Here is a 15,546-nt window from a genome sequence, read left to right as displayed (position 1 = left end):
CCAGAGTCGGTCACGACTGGACCTAATGGTCAGGGGTCCCCTTTATAGTGTGTCTGCAGAGTTAAGGAATGCACACACACACCCCCCTACCTTGCAACTACCCAGCTGCCACTGTTCATGAAGAGGGGACAAAGAAAAATTAAACCAGCCACATATACACAAAACATCCAAAAGTACAGTTCTCCCCATCCTACCCCCCCCCCAATTGTCAGGAGAAGAGGCAGGATTCCAAACTTCACACAAGCCCGCTTTATTAAGGCAAGGTGGCCATAACTCTGGAATAGAAGGTCCCAAATTCAGTTCCCGGCATCTCAGGCCAGGGGTGGGGTGGGGTGAGGAAGCAGCAAGGTCAGGGGAGCTCAAAGTTAGTGCCAGGGGCCACACAGGTATGTGCACACCTGTGCCACTGCTGCCACCAAACTGAAGCTCCCCACACTTCACCCCATCCTGCCACTGCCTTGATTCCGCCGCTGCCACCATGGCATGTGCCGCTGCTGCAGAACCGCCAACATAGAGCTAGAGCCTGACTTGATACAAGGCAGCTTCCAACGTTCCTAAATCCAGCCGTTTCTGGAAACGATGGGAAAAGTAATCCCCTACTGTAGCAAATCAGTTAAGAGTATGAGCTATGAAGTCAGGAAAAGCCTGGTTCAAATCCCAGCTCAGGGAGCCAAAGAAGAGGCAAAGCCTCAAAGATGCGCTGAGAAATGAGTCCTGTTCAAATAATACACAGTCCTTGTGAGGCAATAAAATGCCAAATGTGTTTCAGCTGATGACAGCCTTCCTCAGGGGCTCAATATTAAGGCTCTCCACTCATGTGAAGGTTAGTATCAACCAAAACACGTTGGGCAGTTTATTGTTCCATAAGGATTATGATTACTCGAGAAAAGATTTAATTTTGCAGTACTGTTCTGAGGCTTCCTTTCGTTTTTTGGTGCTGCCCAAATCTTGCTTCAGCCACCAACTAACTCCTGAGGTGGCCTAAGTGAGACCTCCAGGTATAGGGCGGAATACAAATTTAATAAATAATATAAAAGCCACTCTTCTTCCACCTCGGTCCTATCACCAGTCCCCACATTGTGGGGGAGAATTACAACACTTACTTATAGAGCTGGTGGGAGGTTTACTTTGGGCCAAACTACAGGTTGCATTAAAAGTGTTTTTCACCAACGTGCTGAGAACTGCCCACATCTTTTTCTAAATCAGCCATGGGTCCCTGATCCAGATTGGGATAGGCAAAGGGACTACCACCCTTTCTCTGTGCTGTTTTTTCTATCAACACCACCTCCTCTCCCACTGAACTACTATTTGCACCCAAAGGTGTGCAGGATCTGCCCTGTGGAAGGCCCTCCCACCAGATGTCAAAGAGAACAACAACTACCAGACTTTTAGAAGACATATGAAGGCAGCCCTGTTTAGGGAAGCTTTTAATATTTCATGAATGAGTGTACAGTATTTTAATGTTTTGTTGGAAGCCGCCCAGAGTGGCTGGGAAAGGGCAGGGTATAAACAATATATTATTATTGTTATTATTATTATTAAAAAACAGCACAGGTGGGAACGGGTTAAGCTCCCTTCTCACCTGCTTCATGGTCCTCATCCAAACTGGGGGCTCCAGCAGCTCCCCCCCCCAGCCTAAGCACGTTTCTTTAAAAGGCTTTCACCACAATGTGTGGCTTGGACCTTAGATAATGCCTGTGAGGGTTTTGAATAATTGAAATCTGCTGAATAAAGTGCTAAGCATTACCATTATCATTAAAACAAAACAAAACAGCCCCTTCATGCTGTCACAGTTCTGAGGAACTGTCTATAACAGAGAGAGGCACTAGAGCCGAGCCTCCCAAACCTGGGTCGCTGGCTGTTTTTGGACTACAACTCCCATCATCCCTGACCATTGGTCCTGCTAGCTAGGGATGATGGGAGTTGTAGTCCAAAAACAGCCAGAGACCCAAGTTTGGTTATCACTGGACTAGGGGATAAGCCTCAGAATTCGATACCACAGACAAGGTGCCAACCAGGCGAGAGCCTTGTTCTTGCTGGCACAATGGTTAAGCCCAGCCCTGTTCTAACAAACCCTTCCTTCTTTTTTTACTGGTTTTCAGCAAAGTATAAGGTTTTTCCAGGTAATGAGTCAGTACCACAGAACACCCTACTATTCTATTTTTACCAAAATGGAAGGCAAAGCTCTTCTCTTTGCCTTGCCTTCCCCCCCTGCCAGGGCTGGCTAGAGCAGAGTAGGCCTACAGGCAGCAAATGCTGGCTGCCAGCAAAGGGTGGGAAATGATCCATTGCTTATTTTTAATAATATATATATATATATATTTCTATGCAAGGAGGAGGAGGACAGAGAAGGGGAGAGAAGCACCATTCGGATTTCCTTCCTCAGGCACTAACATGTCTTGGGTCACCCTGCTTGCTACGATGGCCTTGGCTTTGCTGCTGAGGCATCGCAGTTCTGACCCTCCGGACCCTTCCAAAGGCTCCGGTTTCCTTTGAAGCTGCTCAGCGGCCTCTCGGCCAGAGCACTGTGGCTCTTGACTAGATGCTAATGCATGTGGAAGGGAGATACAGGCCGAGGTGAGGCATGCAAAGGGAGGAGAACGGCCTCGCTCAAGAGCGGCTGCTGCGCTGCTCTCGTCTCTTGATTCTCCAGACCTGGAAACTTGGTTGGGAGAAGGGAGCAGGGGTTTCCACAGGAAACTTAAGCTCCTGTGCCTGTGAGCTCATTTTTGTGGGGAATGCCTGACGGGCTGCCAACAGGGGATCAGCAGCCGCACCCGAGGCTCCAGCTATTGTTTCCATGGTGACAAAGCCAAAGCTGCAAAGCACTATGGGGAAAGGAGACAAAAGAGCTGAGTTTGGGGCAGGGGAAAGAGAGGAGGAAGGAGTGTCAGGAAGGTTGCCACTTTTTTTTCCTGGCAGGGCTCCTGTGTCTTTATCAGCTGCTGAAAGTTGGGCTAGGAGGAGAAATGGAGCAATTTTTACTGGCATAGTAGGGCAATGGCTATTAAGATTGAGCAGGGTGTAGAAAATGCGCATGAGACTACTTAAGATCAGCAAAGACTAGTACAGGGATGGAAGAATCCTTATGCTCCAGAATTGCCATAACCCCTAATCATTGGCCATGCCGGCTGGAGGTGATGGGAGCTGGAGTTCAACAGTGTCTGGAGGGGTTAAGGTTAGTAAATGTAAAGGGGCCCCTGACCATTAGGTCCAGTTGTGGCCAACTCTGGGGTTGCAGCGCTCATCTCGCTTTATTGGCCATACAGCTTCCGGGTCATGTGGCCAGCATGACTAAGCCGCTTCTGGCGAACCAGAGCAGTGCACAGAAACGCCGTTTACCTTCCCACCGGAGCGGTACCTATTTATCTACTTGCACTTTGACATGCTTTCGAACTGCTAGGTTGGCAGGAGCTGGGACCGAGCAACGGGAGATCACCCCGTCGCGGGGATTCGAACCGCCAACCTTTTTATCGGCAAATCCTAGGCTCTGTGGTTTAACCCACAGCGCCACCCTAAGGTTACCCCCCCCCCTTTACTAGGGCAGTGGCAGAACAGGTTCTATTCCGATCTGGGGCTCATCCACACAAGGTTAATGTGGAATTGCAGGTGTGTTTGCATATCGTCTTCATTCAAGTGGCAGTCTGCACCTTCCCCCTGCTAAATTCTTATCTTATGGATGCACAGATAATCTGATACAGGATAAAAAATCAAATATAAAACCATGTCACCCAACTGTGGATGCACTGAAGCACATTGTGCGGGTGGGCAGGCTTGTTTTTGTTTTTACACATGTGGTATCATTTCACTTGGGGGGGGGCATCTGGTGCCACCCCCACTACTTTTATTTTGTTTCCATCAGCCCAAAGGAAAGGATGCAGACTGCCCTTTCCCGCTGGTTGCTGCTGAAGGCACATTCGCCATTATTTTTTAAACAGCCATTTTGTGCAGAACTGCTCTTGCACAGAGTAGCTGTATTCAAAATTAAAACAAAATGTGGCCTTGCAGGTGCAGGAGGTGAGAAAGGAAAAGGAGAGCAAAGGAAACATTTGGCAGTCTTTCATGCAAGTGAATTCAAATACTTGCCATGCTTGGAGCAACACACACACACACACACACACACACAATTCTTTTAGACACATCTTAAAATTATATTTGACTGCTCTTTTGGGTATATTGGAAAACTTGCATATTGTTCTAAAGGTGCATGCAGAGCTAAAGAAATACCTGTACGCACAGCCACAATGGGCCTCAGGTTTCTGGAACTTATGGGGAAGTACTACTTGTGAGGAGGGGACACAATGCGCAGCATGAATACTTCTCATCAAGCACTGCCCATGAGTGTGGACAGGAAACACTGAGAATGATTCCAGAGGTATAAAACTGAAAGCACAAAAGGACACATGGGAACAGCAACCCATGAACGGGCGCATGAATCCCCGAGCATGGACACAGCCTTGGATCAGCTATCCTGCACATTCAAAGATCTGCCCATCCTCTCCCATCTCTCTGCCAGTCCAGGGCCTTCACATGGAACACTTTTCTTTCATCTCCACCATTTCTTACCGTAGAAAGAAAGAAAACAAAAGCTTCATCTTCAGACACTAAAGGAAATATTTACACACTTCAGTGCTGTTCAGTGTGCTGTTCAATTGGCGCTAAGAGATTTTGAATGACTCTGGCTATGGCGCTGAAGTTCCGCTGGAAAGCAAGTGGGGATTGACACCTCGCGAGAAGCCAAAGGGGAGGCTGAATGCAAATTCTAGTACTGATGAGCACAGCTCCTTGCTCCTACCAGTCTCTCCAAAACTAGAACTAATTACACAGAATAGGGGAAAGAAGCTATGCAAATGTGTATATGAGTTTCAGAATCTCCTTTTTCTTGATACAGGATTTGGAATACCTGGGTGCAGAACATGAGGGGTAGGAACAGGGAATGTTGTTTTCTAAAATGCAGACTATACAGCTCTGGTTATCACCAGCTGGAACACACAAATCATAAAACTGTTTTTCCAAACTACCATGTTATTACACTGATGCATGTAATGATAGTTTGATGCCCAACCTCCTTCCTTTGCAAAAAACTTTAAAGCAGGGAAGGTGTGAGAGGGGCAGGGAGGGGGAATGGGAGCACATGCCCCCCCCCTTGCCCCTTGATTTTCACCTGATTCATACCACCACTACCAAGTTGCTTTTATCCTTGCTGAGATTTTGGGCTGATGGGTCTGCAATCCTACAGCAGAAAAAGCAGCTTAGGTACTAATTTCAAGTGGAAATTAGTGTGGCCCTAATTTCAAGTGGATGGGACGCGGGTGGCGCTGTTGGTTAAACCACAGAGCCTAGGACTTGCCGATCAGAAGGTCGGCTGTTCGAATCCCCATGACGGGGTGAGCGCCTGTTGATCCTCGGTCCCTGCTCCTGCCAACCTAGCAGTTTGAAAGCACGTCAAAGTGCAAATAGATAAATAGGTACCGCTCCGACGGGAAGGTAAACGGCGTTTCCGTGCGCTCCTCTGGTTCGCCAGAAGTGACCTAGTCATGCTGGCCACATGACCCGGAAGCTGTACGCCGGCTCCCTTGGCCAATAAAGCGAGATGAGCGCCGCAACCCCAGAGTCGGCCACGACTGGACCTAGTGGTCAGGGGTCCCTTTACCTCTACCTTTAATTTCAAGTGGAAATTGACTGGGATAAATACTACCCACTTCCCAAAATCTGTGCTGCAAACCACCTCCCCACAAGGGCACTTTGCAAAGGAGAAGTGAGCCCTGAACAGGACCATGAAGTGGTAATGAGAAATCCTATCTCATGAAAACATGCTCCCCCCAAAAAAAGTTTTTACCTTTGTTGTGGGCCTCGAGTTGAGACAGTGAATTGACAGCCACTTTGCAAAGTGCGCAGTACAACAGCTTCTTGGCCTTCTCTTCGTCAGGCTTGGTGTTGCCGTTGCTACTGGGTGCTGCCCCTGAAGTGGCTGGAACTGCAGTTGCCGTAGAGATCTCTCCCACCTTCGTCCCCCAGGTTTGCCCGCTCTTGGAACTCTGGCTAGGTTCTGGGCAGGGGGCTGAGTGGGGCGGCGGGGGCGCTGCTGCCGCCGGAGACACCAGACAGGGCTGCTTATCTGGAGAGGTGGGAGCAGGGACAGGGGGCACCGTCACCGAACCTCCGATGCCGTTCAGTTGCTCGGCTGCGTGAGAAAAAGAGAAGGCAGTTAAGTAGGGATGGAGCAGGAACAGGGCAGATATAGATACAGAGATACACACACACACACCTATGGCCAGTGCTTAATTTACGAAATGCCAAGTTGCGGGGGGGGGGGGCTCAAAGTAATGATTAATTTCAGCTCAAGCTCACCAGGGCTCTGCCCCAAAATCTTTTCAATTGCAGGGCTTAAGCAGAGAGCAACGCCAAGCACATCACTACAGTGGTACCTCGGGTTACATATGCTTCAGGTTACATAATTTTTTAAGTGGTTACATTATTTTTTTATTATTTTTTAAGTGCAAGCATTTTAATGCAGAAGTCTCTGTATACAGGGGTACCTCAGGTTACATAAGCTTCAGGTTACATACGCTTCAGGTTACAGACTCCGCTAACCCAGAAATAGTACCTCGGGTTAAGAACTTTGCTTCAGGATGAGAACAGAAATCGCACAACGGCAGCGCGGCAGAGGAAGGCCCCATTAGCTTCAGGTTAAGAACAGTTTCAGGTTAAGAATGGACCTCCGGAACGAACTAAGTACGTAACCAGAGGTACCACTGTAATAGTAAACACAGAACACATGGCTCACTGGATAGCTCAGTTGGTTAAGAGTGTGGAATTGATAATGCCAAGGTTGCAGGTTTGATCCCCATATGGAACAGTCGTGCATTGCAGGGTAAAGGTAAAGGGACCCCTGACCATTAGGTCCAGTCGTGGCCGACTCCTGGGGTTGCGGCGCTCATCTCGCTTTACTGGCTGAGGGAGCCGGTGTACAGCTTCCAGGTCATGTGGCCAGCATGACTAAGCTGCTTCTGGCGAACCAGAGCAGCGCACGGAAACGCCGTTTACCTTGGGCTAACTAATCCTCAGGGCCCCTTCCAACTCTACAATTCCGATTCCTGCCTCTCACTACAGAGAGCCAAAGCAAGGTGCCATTATGTATTTATTTTATATACCACTTGATTCTCCTGCCAACCTAGCAGTTCGGAAGTACGTCAAAGTGCAAGTAGATAAATAGGTACCGCTCCGGCAGGAAGGTAAACGGCATTTCCGTGCGCTGCTCTGGTTCGCCAGAAGCGGCTTAGTCATGCTGGCCACATGACCTGGAAGCTGTACGCCGGCTTCCTCGGCCAGTAAAGCGAGATGAGCACCGCAACCCCAGAGTCGTCCGCGACTGGACCTAATGGTCAGGGGTCCCTTTACCTTTACCTTTACCACTTGATTACAACAGTCTGTTTAATCGCTGTATAGAATGCTCATCAGCTACAATAGAAGTAGAATCAGTTAGCAGCTATCTCAGCGAATGCCTTCCCCGAGCCTCTCCCTATTACAGCAGGGATGGGGGACCTTTGTGCTGCCGAAGGCCACATTTGTTTGAGGGTTAAGTGTTGGGGGCTGCATGCTGGCAGCATATAGAGGCTGGAGCTCCTGGTGGATGGAGCCTATGCCAAAACATAGGGTATCCTTTTCTCTCTCTTGGTGCCAACCGCCTTTCCCTCATTTCCTCTCCCTGCCACGTACAATCAGAGTTGGAAGGGATAACGAGGGTCATTCAGTCCAATCCCCTGAAATGCAGGAATCTTTTTGACCAATATGGACAATCTGAGATTAAGAGTCTCAAGCTCTACTGACTGAGCTATCTCTCTCTCTCTCTCTCTCTCTCTCTCTCTCTCTCTCTCTCTCTCTCTTTCTTTCTCTCTCTCCATGCCAGCCCCCTTTTCCTTATTTTCTCTCTCCTTGCCCCCTGCACAAAGATAGGCTGCAGGTTCCCCACCCTTGCCTTATAGACACACATCCCATTAACAGGTCTGTGTTGCAGGCATGGCACACATCACCTTCCCTGCATCAGGACTAGCTCTGCCACTCTGTACGGAAATTGGGTCAGATCAAAGGGCTACCACATTGAGGACTGAGCATGCCCAGTGGTCGTGGAACGCAGGCTGACGGTTGGAGGGGGTGGGAATGGAAAACTGGGTGGGGGGGGGAGAGAGAGAGAGAGAGAGAGAGAGAGAGAGAGAAAAGGAATGGTGTATTGTGGAAGAGGGCAGAGTTCCAGCTAGCCAACCACAGTTCACCATTTTGTTTGAAGTCCCACTTGTATATTTCTCTATTTCATTCCATCTTAGACAAAGCTAGGAAACTTTTGCTCCTAAGCAGGGGGTGCCAGTACCAATGTATTAATATTTGGCATGCCTTAGATCTGAGCTCTGGCATTCAAAACAGCTTCCAAAGCTGAGCCCTGGCTTATTAAACCTTGCCTCTGGGGCTGGATTATGGAGACCTCTTTACGAGAGCAAGAGGAGCAAGGCTGTACTACCGCCTGCTAAATATTTTAGTTTATTATTATTTAAAATGCAAATACCATGCCCAGGAGTCCTCAGTTTTATCCTCAGAACACACAAATATATATTGCACATGCATTTGCTTGGCATAATTTATTCTGCTGCCAAGATTGAAAATTAAAATATGTTTTATCATACAAATGTAGATTCAAAGATCAAAGAAGCTAACGAAGAAAGAACAGAAATAAATGAAATCTACTATTCTCTGCCAGAAGAGCAATCTTTAACATGGTTATTCTCTTTCCCCTCTTATTTCCTATTAATGTAATACAGCAGAGCCCATATATTTTATATATTACACACACAGAGTTATTTCTCCTGCAATGAGGATTGTTATAATGGTCCTTTGGGGTTCTCAGGAAAACAGATCCTGCGCCAAATACCCCAGATTCTCAAACTTCCAGAGTGACTAGCAGAATATGTCCGAACACAGATGCAGATCTTGTTCACCCAGGAGCTAGGGAGATGACTTTATAGCAGGCAGTCCCCACAGGGCACGGCAACGGACTCGTCTGATCACGCTGGGAGCAGAATCAATTATGAACAGTCAGGAGGTGGCTTTGAATGGTCTAATAAAGCACCAATTCTCATGTGTGAAGTGTGCCTCCCTAGGGAGATGTGGACAGTTGCTAAATCTCTCTGATCCCTGCCACAATGCACATCCAAGATCACTTAACTCAGATTAGTCCCCTTTTAACATAGATTATCCACCTCGCCACCTTCACCAACAGGGACTTTCCCAAGCCATTTTAATCGAACCCACTTTAGCGACTGACCACGGAGAGAGGACCCACTGTGCCTGGCAGGTTGTCCAGATTACCGTATTTTTCGCTCTATAACACGCACCCGACCATAACACGCACGTAGTTTTTAGAGGAGGAAAATCCGTAGGCATGCCACCCGTAGGCATTTCCTCCATAACACGCACAGACATTTCCCCTTACTTTCTAGGAGGAAAAAAGTGAGTGTTATGGTCCAAAAAATACGGTAATTTAGTGGGGAGTATGACTTTGTGCTTGAGGTATGGCTCTGTCCTCTGACTGACCCAGCAGAAGTGTCTGTTGAGCCCCTCTTCTCTTTCTAAGTCAGCATCACTGATGAAAGAGGCAAAGCTGGGCTCCGAACCTCTGGAAAAACTAGAGCTGCAGCAGAGAAAGCAACCAAAAGCTGAGAAACTCAGAGAAGGGTACAGCGGGCAGGAGAAAATAAGGAGTTTCAAGGTGTATACCTGGCAGCAGAAAACAAACTGTTTGCAATACGATGCATTATTCATTGCAAGCAGCTCTGTGAGTAAAAATGGGCCAGTGCAGGAGCTGGAGCTGCCTGTCTGGGGGGTGGGGGTGGGGAGGCTGCAGCAAGAGCCTCCTGGCAGAAGTGTTGCTGCAGCTTAAAGGGAGGAAGAGGGCCAAGGCTGCTGTGAGGTTGGGGCCGGCACCGGTGGGAATGGCGGATCGGCTCCATCACTGCCCTGACCCTGCCACCACCTTACTCCTCCCCGGTAAGTGACAGTGATGCTTCTGCAGGGAGGCTGTTGCTGCAGTTCTGTTTCGCCAGGTGACCCACTCCTAGGGCAAGTGTTTTCTAAGGAAATATGTATTCGAGCGTATATGCCTCTCGCCTCTGAACCAAGTTCGTCAGTCCTGGTGGATTATTATTATTGTTTATTAAATTTCATCCAAGGATCACAGGGCAGTTTACAATATAAAAACACAACAATATGTGCCGTAAAGGTAAAGGGACCCCTGACCATTAGGTCCAGTCGTGACCGACTCTGGGGTTGCGGCACTCATCTCGCTTTATTGGCCGAGGGAGCTGGCGTACAGCTTCCGGGTCATGTGGCCAGCATGACTAAGCAGCTTCTGGCGAACCAGAGCAGTGCACGGAAACGCCGTTTATCTTCCCGCCGGAGCGGTACCTATTTATCTACTTGCACTTCATGCTTTCAAACTGCTAGGTTGGCAGGAGCAGGGACCGAGGAGCAACAGGAGCTCACCCCGTCATGGGGATTCGAACAGCCGACCTTCTGATCGGCAAGCCCTAGGCTCTGTGGTTTAACACACAGCGCCACCTGCGTCCCTAATATGTACCATAGCAACAAGCAAAAACAATAAACTCCCCTATAAATCCTCCCAAGGCCTGGGAATGTTTTTGCCGGGCACCTAAAGATATGCAATGAAGGTGCCAGGCAAGCATCCCTGGGGAGAGCATTCCTCAACTGGGGAGTCACCGCAGAAAAGGCCTGTTCTCATTTGCTGCCCTCCAGACCTCTCGCAGAGGAGGCACACATAGAAGGGCAACAGATGATGGATGGGGAGGAAAGGAGGGGCTGTCAATGAAGCAGCTAAATAACTGCCGGCAAATAAATCTGACAGTTGTGGTTTGCAGTTTAAAGTTGGAGGGGGAGGGATAAGACTGTTGGGAGATCTGAATTGTTTCCCAACCCTCTTCTCCATCTTTGAGGATGTTTGCCTTTTTAAATCCCTGTTCTCAGCAACCATTCTCCCCACACAGTTTCACAGCACTCCCCGTGGTTCAATTCCTGCCTGTTCCAGAAAACAGAAGGTTTTGCTTCAGTCAGTCCCTGCAGGGTGAACATAGAGCAAACCAATCTGGGGGGGGGGGGGTTAAACAATGTGATTTAGGAGATCAATAGGAAGTTCCAGCTCTCTGAAAACAAAACAAAAAATATTGAGAGAAAACGGTGATTGTCACATCCAGGAGCTGGCTATTTTATAAAATACGTTTATTTGGAGCAAACACTGGTTTCCTTGCTAATACAGCCCTGATTCGTAGATACATGAGTGAATTTTCAGCTGATCTCAAATAGATAATTACCTACTGGTTTAAAAAAAAAATCAACTGAAAGCAAGGAGCAACGGCAGGCTTACAAAGCTATATCCTGTGGAACATATCACAAAGCATGCAAAAAGTCTAGGGCAAGTAAGGTGGAGAGAAAAACTATCCCATTGCATGAGTTTTTGATGAGTCACTTGCAGTCCTTAAGCACTGAGTCCGCAAAGTTCTAGCACAAAGAGAGGATTCAGGCTAGGGAGATTAAGTGTGACCTTGCGTCTATTAATAGGACCTATTTTTCTTGTTACTTCTCGGTAATTAAAAAGAAACATGGCTATGAGGATTGGCTCCTTGTTTTCACGCCTGAGAGCATATGACTCGCCTCCTCGGATCATGCCCAAGGCCTATCTGGTCCAACAGCAGCCACTGCCATGTGCTCTGGGAAGCTCAAAACCAGAGCATGACAAAGGAGGTCCTTTGCCACCAGAGAAACCCAGAAGGGATTCTTTCTTTCTCCTCCCAGCAACAGAGACTTGGGGGTCAATGAAACAAATTGGCAGTAGATTCAGGAAAGACAAAAGAAAGGACTTCTTCACAATGCATTACAGACCACAAGATGAGGCGATGGTCACTGCCTTAGATGACTTTAAAGTACGGTAGTTGTGGGGAACACCTGCCCCCCCCTACTCGATCTTGCTAAAATACAATTCCCATCAGGCCCTGTAAGCACGGCCAATAAGCAGGGATGATGGGAGTTGTAGTTCAGCAGTATCTGGAGGGTGCAAGGTTCCCCACACCTACTTTAAAGGGAGATTAAAAAAGGTAAAGGGACCCCTGACCGTTAGGTCCAGTTGCAGACGACTCTGGGGTTGCGGCGCTCATCTCGCTTTATTGGCCGAGGGAGCCGGCGTACAGCTTCCGGGTCATGTAACCCTCTTCTGGAGAACCAGAGCAGCACAGAAATGCTGTTTACCTTCCCACTGGAGTGGTACCTATTTATCTACTTGCACTTTGAAGTGCTTTCGAACTGCTAGGTTGGCAGGAGCAGGGACCGAGCAACAGGAGCTCACCCCGTCGCGGGGATTCGAACCGCCAACCTTCCGATCGGCAAGCCCTAGGCTCTGTGGTTTAGACCACAGTGCCAGTATTAACACCCCTTTGCTTGCCCAAAAGAGTTCAGATAATGTGTGTCCTCCAAGCAAAGTCCCCCTCCCTCAAGGATCTACTATGCTCACCTGGGCCACAGTGGTCCCCCCTCTTCAGCAGAGTGGCATTTCTCACTAAGGACGGGCACCAGGGATGGAGGCCACTGATTGGCAGAAACTGACGCCAATCCTGGAACCTTAAGCATGCAAAACAGATGCTCTGCTGCTGAGCTATGGCCCTTCTCCGAGGAAGAGGAGGCAGTGGTAGGTGCAGCAGATGCAGACTGCATGGGCCTTGCTTGCATAGCTGTCAACTTACAGATTTGAAAATAAGGGACCAGCAGCCTCGAAAATAAGGGATCAGCAGCCCAAATAAGGGATTTTGCTATTGTAAAGAGTTGCATACATTGGTAGGATTGACAGATGCTGTCAATCCGGCATGAGGCAGTTGCGGCGTGGCGGCGGCCACTGAAGCGCTGCCCTTCTGCATCCCTCCCCATCCCCTCCTCTTCCTCCTCCCTCAGGCTGCCTCCTCAGCTGCCACCACTGCTGCTGCCTCCGGACTCGCGGGCGGCATGGGCAAGAGTCTCCCTCCCCCCTCTCTCTCGGGCGGGGAAGGGGCGATGGAACTCCTCGCGCCAGGACAACGGCGCCAGCGCACTCTTTATTGCGTGGCGGAGGACCCCGAGCCACTGCTTCCCTCCCGAGCAGGGCAAGCATGAAACCCAGGAAATTTGAGGGACATCATCAATAAGGGACAGCAGCGGGACACGGCGCTGGGATAAGGGAGTTTCCCGCTAAATAAGGGACGGTTGACAGCTATGCTTGCTAGCAGCAGACACTTCTTACGCACCCCTGAAGTAAACATGCTCACAAATAAATAAATACTCTCAAACAGGCGGAGTTAAAGCAAGCACCTGCCTCTGCTCAGCTCACAATTCCTAACACAAAATTTGACCTTTTTTTTGCTTTTTTAAGCACAATGAGCTACCAGTTGTTTTCAGCAAGCTTTCTCTCACCTCCTTGTGCCAATGTATGTGGAATACACACACACTTGAAAAAAACCACCTTTCCAGGGATAAAGCTCTTTATCTGCAGTGTGCAAGAAGTGGACGGTTTACTTCTCTACTTATTTGTATGGTCCTTTTAAAATTCAATCAGGGGAGAACTGCTTGAGCTAATTTTTAAAAAGACACTTCATCATCCTACCATATTCCAAAGTGATGTATTTATTACTGGGTGGTAAGTATACGGCAGAACATTTTACAGGGAAAGCTGCTGGTACTTCTAGAAGTTTCTTGCAGTCGACGTGCAATTTGTGACAGTGGGGGTAAATTGGGTGCAAGAAATGCCTGTCTTATTTTAACTACTATGCCTCATTTGAATTACCCCAATGTTTGATGAAGTGCAATATAAAAATGATGTTTAAACAGTCATTTGTTGTGACTGATTAAAATGAAGAATAAATCACATATATCAGATATGTACATATGCACACTGCACAGATTCTACATCCATTCGGATCTGTGAAGCTGTTAACACACCCAAGTGTGATGGTGTCCCTAGAACAGGGATGGGGAAACTGTGGCCCTCTGGGTTGTTGTCAGACTACAAGTCCCATCAGCCCCAGACAGTCAGCATTGCTAACGGTCAGGGATGATGGGACTTGTAGTCCCAACAACATCTGGTGCTCTACAAAGATTGCTACAAAGGCAATTGTTCCCTGGAGGCATAGAAACATAACAAATATATATATATCCTTATAAGTGGTATCAGTCAGGCTCGTTGTTAAGCCAATGTCTATCTTCAAAAGTGTAACTGAAGATGCAATGCAACACACACATAACTGAGGAGTACATCCCATTGAACAAAAGTGTAACTTACATGTCAGTAAACATGCATAGAACAACATTGGAAGGCTGCAATCCTAAACACATTTACCTGGGAGTAAGCACCACTGAACAGAATGAGACTTACTTCTGAACACATTGGATTGTGTTGTGAAACTCTTCTGATTTGGTTTTTTTTAAAAAAACTAAAAACAAAACCCAAAACTTTCACCCTTGACTCGTGAGGCCATTAGCTAAGCCTTCTGAAACACAGAGCTTCTGTCTCTAAAATGGGCAGTGTGGTTTGTCCTTATGACAATGTACTTGGGTAACACCTCTTCAGATCCCGATACTGAAAGTACAGAATGAGACCTCCAGTGAGGCATAGCACACACACACCCAACCTGGTCAAGAAACCACTTCCATTCTCAAAGTGTTCCTACCATCAAAACGTTTCTCTTAATGCTCTCTTAATGAACATGCTCCTCGTTGAGCAGACAAGAGGCCCATCAAGTCTTGCGTCCTGTTGGCCACAGTAGGCAGCCAGATGTTTACAAGAAGCCCCCTAAACAGTCAAAGGCAACAGGCAAAGAATAACCAGGATCTGGAAGCTGTCATAGGCAATAGCTATTCATGGGCCTGGCACGTTTATGAATGGCATGAGGAAAACTTTCCAACACTCTTCTAAGAGCCTGCACCCTGTGGCACCAAACTCCATCAAAATTCACTATTTATTGTGGGAAGAAGGGTTTTATTTTGTCTTTTCCAAAGGGCTGTCACACAGATGATGGAACAACCCCACTACAATTGCTTCAGACGGTAGAGCCAGGACCAATGCGTTCAAATTACGTAGATCATTTAGACTAATTCTTAGGAAGAGCAAGGCCCCCTTTTCTTTTTAAGCAGAGGTTGGATGGCCTCCTAGCAGGGGTGCTGTTCCAGTGGATTTCTTGCATTGGCTGGGTGTGTGTGGACCAAATGGCTGCTGTGGTCCCTTCCACCTCCAATTTCCCACCAGTCAATTCCACTAAAGGGCCCTGTGTTCTACCATTGTGGGAGAGAGTAAAACTTCTCTCCATCCACTTTCTAAACACCGTAAAGGTAAAGGGAACTCTGACCATTAGGTCCAGTCGTGGCCGACTCTGGGGTTGCGGCGCTCATCTTGCTTTATTGGCCGAGGGAGCTGGCGTACAGCTTCCGGGACGTGTGGCCAGCATGCTCTGGCGAACCAGAGCAGCG

The 15,546-nt window shown here is 48.1% G+C and overlaps 1 protein-coding gene across 11 annotated transcripts in view; it reads right to left on the bottom strand.

The window, feature by feature from the left end:
• ZNF385A (zinc finger protein 385A) overlaps positions 1 to 15,546 on the bottom strand; it is a 211,223-nt gene that overhangs the window by 9,072 nt on the left and 186,605 nt on the right. For all 11 annotated transcript variants that reach the window (XM_080994809.1, XM_080994805.1, XM_080994808.1 and 8 more), the window contains one exon: positions 5,840 to 6,184. In XM_080994809.1, coding sequence (XP_080850935.1) covers positions 5,840 to 6,184 — 345 coding nt within the window. The remainder of the gene's footprint in view (positions 1 to 5,839; positions 6,185 to 15,546) is intronic.

Source organism: Podarcis pityusensis, assembly GCF_964106645.2.
Source record: "Podarcis pityusensis genome assembly, chromosome: 2".
NCBI lineage: Eukaryota > Metazoa > Chordata > Lepidosauria > Squamata > Lacertidae > Podarcis > Podarcis pityusensis.
The sequence above is the reverse complement of the archived record's forward strand: the minus strand, read 5'-3'. Positions and strand labels throughout refer to the sequence as shown.